Source organism: Poecilia reticulata, linkage group LG15 (assembly GCF_000633615.1).
Source record: "Poecilia reticulata strain Guanapo linkage group LG15, Guppy_female_1.0+MT, whole genome shotgun sequence".
Taxonomy (NCBI): domain Eukaryota; kingdom Metazoa; phylum Chordata; class Actinopteri; order Cyprinodontiformes; family Poeciliidae; genus Poecilia; species Poecilia reticulata.
This window is the reverse complement of record NC_024345.1, coordinates 20,633,218-20,640,321: the sequence shown is the minus strand read 5'-3', so window position 1 is coordinate 20,640,321 and position 7,104 is coordinate 20,633,218. Positions and strand designations below refer to the sequence as shown.

Below are 7,104 nucleotides of genomic sequence, written 5' to 3'. Positions count from 1 at the left end.
AGATACATTGTTTTGTTTTATTTATTTCTATTTTTAATTGTTATATTTTATTTGTTTCTGTCACTATTTTTTACTCTTGTACGGTGTCCTTGAGTGCCAGAAAGACGCCTTTGAAATAAAATGTATTATTATTATTGCTCCTCATTTCTTTATGTAACTTTTACATCAGGAAAAATAACTTGTTAAATAAAATGTTGGGAATTTCTTGTACCCTTCTCCTGTAATACGTCTTTAGACGTCACAATTGATCCATGTTTTACTCACTATGAAAATACYTGCTGTAAATGTCATAAACACATTTGAGCAATCCCTTTGCCAAAAAAATTCTATTGAGGTCCAAATAAAAAACCCCATTTCAAAACTAAGGCATATCTTGAAAGTACATCTACTTGGATGTCAMAGTTATGCTTTTTAAGGTGTGGCTTTCATTAAAGCTTCACAACTGCCTGGCAACTTTCTTGGAGAACCCCAAGCAAAGCGTGGTTTATAAATAGCAAGACTGGTTTTCTTGAGGAAATTCTGAGGCAGTTTTTTTAAAAATAATTCCTTGAACTACTGTCATCTGGTATGGATGTCTACTAGCATAGTCATACATTTACCAAAAAGAACTACCCACAGCAAGTCAAGTCAGTGTACGTGTGAAAACATGAASTGGAACTGCTATCACATGGCTAAAGATCACATGGCCCACACTGTCTGCAATGAACTTCAATCAGAGAAAAGGGAATAGTAATTTATTTCATTACATATACAGTAATATCACATCCAACAGCTATGGGCAGGTCAGCAGCATGTTCCGTCCTCATGACCAGCGAAGCCTGTGAAACAAACATTACACATAGTTAATTTATTCTGTGCTGATTATTATTCTTTAACAGCAGGTAAAGAAACATAAACATTTCTGTGTAAACCTGTTCTTACAAGTGATTCAAAGTGAGCAACGTGTTTATTTACCGTGCAGCACAAGAACTGCTTATTCTCAACAGCACAGGATGATAAGCACATCTAAATTAAAAGAATATGATGAAGAAATGTGGCATGTAAAAACATGAACAGAAACGTGTTCTCCTTTATGGCTTAATTAAGAATACATCTTCCTGTTTCAAAAAGAGACATTAGGTTTTCTCGCATTTTGTCATCACATTTCTAAATCTGTCACAGCTGAGATCATGTCTGCTTACCGAGGCATAAAAGTCAGCTGAAACAGAAAATGCTGAGTAAAATGGTCCATCTTGTCCCCATATGTTTTTCAAACAGAAAAATTGGCTTTTTTTTTATAAATCAGGTAATACTGCATCAATATGTATTAATGACTGACAATCTCAGTTTAAATAGAATTCACTTAAGCATGTTTGATCTGAAAATATATATTTAGGTTCATTGTCTTTCTTATTTTTGAAGAATGTCTCCATAAAGTTAGGTTGAAGGTAGAAGACGAATAAAGCTATAGATAGAGCTGTGGGTATTGATTTTATATATATATATATATATGTATTAACAAGAGCTAAATTAACTGGGACTTTCCACCTTTCTTTAATAGTTAACATCTACACAACTCTCAAATTAATCAGTTTGTTGCCATGTGCAATTCATCACCTGCGTTACTGGAGATATATAAAAAAGTGAATGACGTTATTGTGAGGGGCCACAGCAGCTGCTTTTGGGCTCCTGCTCTTCCTTCTTCAACACCGTGGGTCTCACCACGTCCACGTCACGGTGCAGTTGGTTCAGCAAGCCGTCCAGGATGCTCGGAGCACAATAAAAGTCCACCAGAAAGTAAGTCCCTCTGCTGTGCCTCTCGTTGTGTTTTGTCATCTTGTAAGGCAGCAGCCTCTCTCCCAGGTTCTCCATGTTTCTCACCACCGCGCCGCGCTCCATCAGGGTCTCCACCGTGCGCCGGACGGCGGCCGCCGTCTCCGGTCGCTGCATCGCCTTCAGGATCAGAGCCAGCTCGTAGCGAGGCATGGCTGCAGTGAAGTGGTCCTCTTTTCAAGATTTCAATCTGGTTAACAACAAGTTGGTGTCATTGCAGTGAAGGCGACCATGTTATGACACGAGGGATACGGAAAGACTTCAGAATCACGCATGCGCATAACCTCCAAAGAGCACAACTGATTATAAAAATAAAAATGGAGTTTGGAATGTTATATCAAAGTAATAAAAATATCTAAGTAAAAAACTACAGTAAGCATATGTACCTATTGGAGTAAAAAAAAAAAAATTCAGTGACATTCTTTGAAGTTCGGAAAATAAACTAGCGGTCGAGGTCTCACTCTGTCCGAAATAGACAAACAAAAACTTTGAAGAAAAACTTCAAATAGAAAAATACTTAAAGGCACCTTACATATTATATAGAATGTAAAACACTGTTTGATTTATTTTATTACCACACTGTCAGCGAGAACTGTTAACAGTTTTTTGAAAATGCTATGTATTTTTTTTCGAAGGGAGGTAGCCATCGCCTCGGAGAGTCATCTGTTTACGTCATCATGAGGCGCCTGCGCGCTTCTGTCACTTCCTGTCTGTCCTAGGAGCGTGGTAAAGATGGCGGAGCCGAACTCTGTCCCGAGTGATCTTTATAAATGCGTTTATTCGTTCCTGCTGGAGAACAAGTTCACCAAGGCGGCTCAGCAGTTCCTCAAGCAGACTAAAGTTGTAAGTGTGTCACTTTGAGCCGTCTGTTGTTTTGCAGGGAGAGGGTTTATAACGTAACAACGCACAGGTAACGTGGGGGGCCCGGTGAAATTTAACAACACGTGCAGCTGTGTTGTAATCGCCACCTGTTTTAGAGAATATGCATTAATTTTACTTATTTGTGAAAGTATAAAGAAGAAACGATTCGATATGTGTAGTTGTGATTGAGACAGTTCTTTGAAATGAAAGACCAAGTTGCATTTTCTTGCTTCTTTCAGATTCCACAAGATCAAAATGAAGAAAGTCTGGTCAGCATCTACAACTTCTGGGTGAAGTCAGTTGCCTTTCATTTTTACACTCTTTTTCATCAGTATTTCCCCTCTACTGAGAAAAGTGATATTGGATGATACTGGCAATATCATTACTGCACTCTTTATTTTTTAAATATGGTGCGCCCTTCATTTTCAGATTTACTCATCAAGAATGCTTGAATAAAATGCTATTGTTTTCAGTTGCATACTTCAATGTACGTTTGTGTCACAATAAATAAAAAAACGGTTACAATATGTGGCATAAATAAAGCACGTTTGTTTAGTTTTGATGACATTTGTAATAAAAGTCCAAAACATATTTTCTCTACAAACTTAAATTTAAGTCTAAGTACATAAATTTTAATTCAGAAATTGTATATTATGGCCACATTATGACTTGACAGTCTTCCTGCAGGTTGTCATTGACACCATGTCTGTCTCACTTGTCAAATTAATGAAAAGCGTAGTGGAAGAAAAAAAAGTACGGCATGGATAACCACAGTCTTTAGAGCAAGATGAAGCAAAGCCCATGTCAGAGTTAGAGGAAGACAAAGTCAAGAGTTTCAAGAGCCACGAGCCTCAACTGTCACCATTATTTTTCTGAATTTTGGGGTTTCATTGGCACTAAATTGACAAAATTAGCAGAAAAAAAGACTTTCAATATTTGCCCATGTAACGTTTTAAAGCATTGCATTGAAAATCTCTTGTAATCTATCTGTAGCTTGATGTGTAGACTTGTGGACCTGAGGATATAACTCACTGACGTTCTGTTTGAGCTTACTCCAATGGTTATATCTGGCGGTATTGAGTCAGATGAGATGGAGTTGGAGCGCCACAGAGTGCAGTGTTATTCTTGATGTATACAATGAATTGTAGAACCATTATGATCATTTTAAAAATATTTAACAATACAGAAAATACTAATGTGGAAGCTTTAATATATTACAGATCGAGTGAATTATTTAAAAATTCAATTTCTTACTGATTTTATTAATGTGTTAAAAATCTGACTGTTTTGCCTCTTCCGCTGTTTGAACTTCGAGCAGCAGGAGATGGTGTAAATTCAAGATTTCCTGGTGAATGATCTAATTTGTTAGGAGTAATGGCATTCATTTTCCTCGATAAGGTCTCCTGAGGCCAGGAAACGGAAAGCAGCTCCAGCATCAGTTAATGGACCTTCAGCCAAGAAGACCAGGCCCAGCGCAGAAAGCTCCAGCAGTGAGGACTCGAGTGACTCCGAGAAGAAAACTCCTGCAAAGGTGGGAATCAAAACCTTCATTCTGAAACTCAACATTTTTGCAGGATTTTCAACTGCACTCAGTTTCTAAAAATGAAATTTTACGTATGCAGACTGCTCTTAAGGCTGCGCCTGCTTCTGCAGCGAGTAGCAGCACGAGGAAGAAGGACAGCAGCTCTAGCAGCGAAGAGTCGGACTCTGAAGATGAGCAACCCGCCAAAGCTCCTGCAGCGAGTAAGTCAGAAGATGGCAAGAGTTAAACCTATTGAACGGCATAAAGCTTCTAATGAAAATGACTTTACATGCGTTTTGTTTTTGATAACAGAAGCCATCACAGCAGCCAAAGCAGCTGCTTCTGCTCAGAAGAAGCAGGAGAGCAGCAGTGAAGACAGCTCCTCTGACTCTGAGGATGAACCACCAGCAAAGGTAAACGTGGAAAAAAGTTCTCCAACCATCATTGTAGAAATGTATTAAAACATGTAATAATGGTTTTGTGTGTGTGTGTTCTTTAAGGCTCCTGCTAAAGCTGCAGCTCCAGTAAACAAAGCTGCAGCTCCAGTAAACAAAGCTGCAGCTCCTGCTGAGTCTAGCAGTGAAGACTCTTCATCTGAAGATGAAACTCCACCAAGCAAAAAACCCAAACCAGGTTTGATTTTGTTTTAAAGTTTTTAAACTTTTATGTACTTATAAATAACAGCAATCTGTCCATCCATCCATGTTTTTTTTAATCTATTCCATCATTACTTCTTTACAGTCGATCTTTTCCAACTTCCATATTAGAAGCCCGACCGCTAGAGACATCTTTGATAAATCGATTGTTATAAACTCTATAAATGTTGATTTAAAAATGTAAAAGATGTTTGTTCCTGCAGTCCCTTGTGACCTGATTGTAAATGTCCACCTCTGTCCTGTCAGGACCATACAGCGCCGTCCCTCCTCCAGCCTCCATCCAGAAGGCTCCTGCTGCAGCTGCTGCTAGCAAAGCCAAGGCCAGTGAGTCCTCAGAAAGCAGCGACGACAGCAGTGATGAAGAGGAGGAGAAGAAGAAGGTGGCTGGTAAGTTTCTCAGCTTTCTCAGTCTGACCTGTCAAATGATTTAACTAGTGAGTAAATGGTTAAATAATTACAGTAAAACCTGCTCCTGTGAAGAAAACCGCCACAAAACCTGCAGCGACCAAACCTGCAGCAAAGAAGCAAGAGTCCAGTTCAGAGAGCTCCGGTAATGATCCCAGAACCCAAACGTTTTGTACTCTGGTTCATGTGAAGTTCAACAGATGAAATACATTTTTGCCTGTGTTTATTCTTAGATTCAAGCTCAGATGAAGAAGAAGCCAAGAAGCCTGCGGCTAAAGCAATCCCAGCTAAAGGAACCCCGGCTAAAGGAACCCCGGCTAAAGGAACCCCGGCTAAAGGAACCCCGGCTAAAGGAACCCCGGCTAAAGGAACCCCAGCTAAAGGAACCCCGGCTAAAGGAACCCCAGCTAAAGGAACCGCGGCTAAAGGAACCGCGGCTAAAACAGAGGACTCTGAGGAAGACTCAAGTTCAGATGAGGAGGAAGAGGGGGTAAAGAAACCTGCAGCAAAGACGCCTCCTGCCAAACCTGCTGCTGCTAAAGCTGCTGCGCCCAAAGCTGCTGCGCCCATCACGCCTGCTAAAAAGGATTCCTCCTCTTCCTCAGAGGATTCCAGCTCAGAGGAGGAACAAAAGGCAGTTACAAAACCTGCAGCCAAAACTCCACTTGCAAAAACTGCTGCAGCAAAGAAAGACGAGACCTCGAGCTCAGGTGAGGCAAGCCGGAAAGGAGCAGTTTAGATCTGCAACTAATGATTATTTTATTAATCAATTATTATTAAAATTGGCACATTCTGCTCCTGATGTTTTTCCTGTTTTTATTTAAGCTCTTAAACTATTTTATACAATGTTAGAAATGCAGTAAAAGAGCCAAATGAACAAATAATTTCCTTTTAAAATAACATTTTTATTTCCCTCAGGGAATCTGCTCTGGATAAAGCTAAAACTATGAGGCAACTTGAAGAGTTTCTGGTAGAACATATTTACAGACAAAAGGTGTTTTTATCTTAAATTTATAATGTGTATATATATTTTGTACAGATTTGGCTTAATTACTGCTTTGAGTGTGTTTTTCATAAACTTTTTAAAAATCTGTATAGTCCAGTTAACGATTTATTGATTACTTAATTATTTACCAAGCCTTAATCATTTCAGCTGTAGAGCATTTCATGTCATCCTGGTTTTGAATGCAAATGTTTTGTCTCCTCAGAAAGCAGCTCTGAAGATGAGGCTCCAGCAAAGCCGCCCACTAAGGCCGCGACCCCGAAGACCAAGCCTGCTGCCTCAAAACCCCCCACAAATGCAGCAGAGACAAGCTCAGACTCAGAGGATTCCTCTGACGAAGAGGACGAACCCCCGAAATCTAAGCCAGCTGCTAAAGCAGCTGCCGCTGCCCCAAAACCCGCTGCCCCAGCTGCAAAGCCTGCTGCAGCAGCAGACACCAGCTCCGACTCCTCCTCTGAAGATGACGAGCCGGCGAAGACCAAACCAACAGCCCCTAAGGTGGCAACGCCAGCTTCAAAAGCTTCAACTCCTGCAGCCAAACCTGCTGCAGCAGCAGAGAGCAGCTCAGACTCTGACTCGTCAGACGAAGAAGAGCCAGCCAAGGCAAAGCCAGCGTTCAAACCTGCAACACCTGCAGCCAAGGCAGCTACCCCAGCCTCAAAGCCTGCAGGAAAACCTGCAGCAGAAAGCAGTTCTGACTCTGACTCTTCGTCTGAAGATGAAGAACCAGCCAAGGCTAAACCAACAGCAACTAAAGCATCTACCCCAGCCTCAAAACCTGCAGATAAAACTGCAGCTGGAGCATCGAAACCTGCAACACCTGCAGGAAAACCTGCAGCAGAAAG

General features: G+C 40.7%; 2 protein-coding genes across 2 annotated transcripts in view; one reads left to right on the top strand and one right to left on the bottom strand.

Annotated features, from left to right (window-relative positions):
- Positions 1-717: 717 nt before the first annotated feature.
- Positions 718-2,083, bottom strand: mrps6 (mitochondrial ribosomal protein S6). Its single transcript, XM_008429965.2, has 2 exons — positions 1,597-2,083; positions 718-818 (listed from the first exon to the last, which is right to left on the bottom strand). The coding sequence occupies exon 1, from the start codon at positions 1,963-1,965 to the stop codon at positions 1,633-1,635; it is 333 nt and encodes a 110-aa protein (XP_008428187.1). The 5' UTR covers positions 1,966-2,083; the 3' UTR covers positions 718-818; positions 1,597-1,632.
- Positions 2,084-2,482: 399 nt separating this feature from the next.
- The window catches only part of nolc1 (nucleolar and coiled-body phosphoprotein 1), a 7,226-nt gene continuing 2,604 nt past the window's right edge, over positions 2,483-7,104 (top strand). Inside the window, exons 1-10 of the mRNA XM_008429972.2 lie at positions 2,483-2,655; positions 2,913-2,968; positions 4,072-4,204; positions 4,296-4,416; positions 4,508-4,608; positions 4,696-4,828; positions 5,098-5,238; positions 5,312-5,401; positions 5,490-5,966; positions 6,465-7,096. Of these exons, the coding sequence (XP_008428194.1) occupies positions 2,545-2,655; positions 2,913-2,968; positions 4,072-4,204; positions 4,296-4,416; positions 4,508-4,608; positions 4,696-4,828; positions 5,098-5,238; positions 5,312-5,401; positions 5,490-5,966; positions 6,465-7,096 (1,995 nt within the window). The 5' untranslated portion in view covers positions 2,483-2,544. The remainder of the gene's footprint in view (positions 2,656-2,912; positions 2,969-4,071; positions 4,205-4,295; positions 4,417-4,507; positions 4,609-4,695; positions 4,829-5,097; positions 5,239-5,311; positions 5,402-5,489; positions 5,967-6,464; positions 7,097-7,104) is intronic.

What these genes read in the sequence shown, in the direction of transcription:
- mrps6 (XM_008429965.2), bottom strand. Translation starts at nt 1,965, where the DNA reads ATGCCTCGCTACGAGCTGGCTCTGATCCTGAAGGCGATGCAGCGACCG.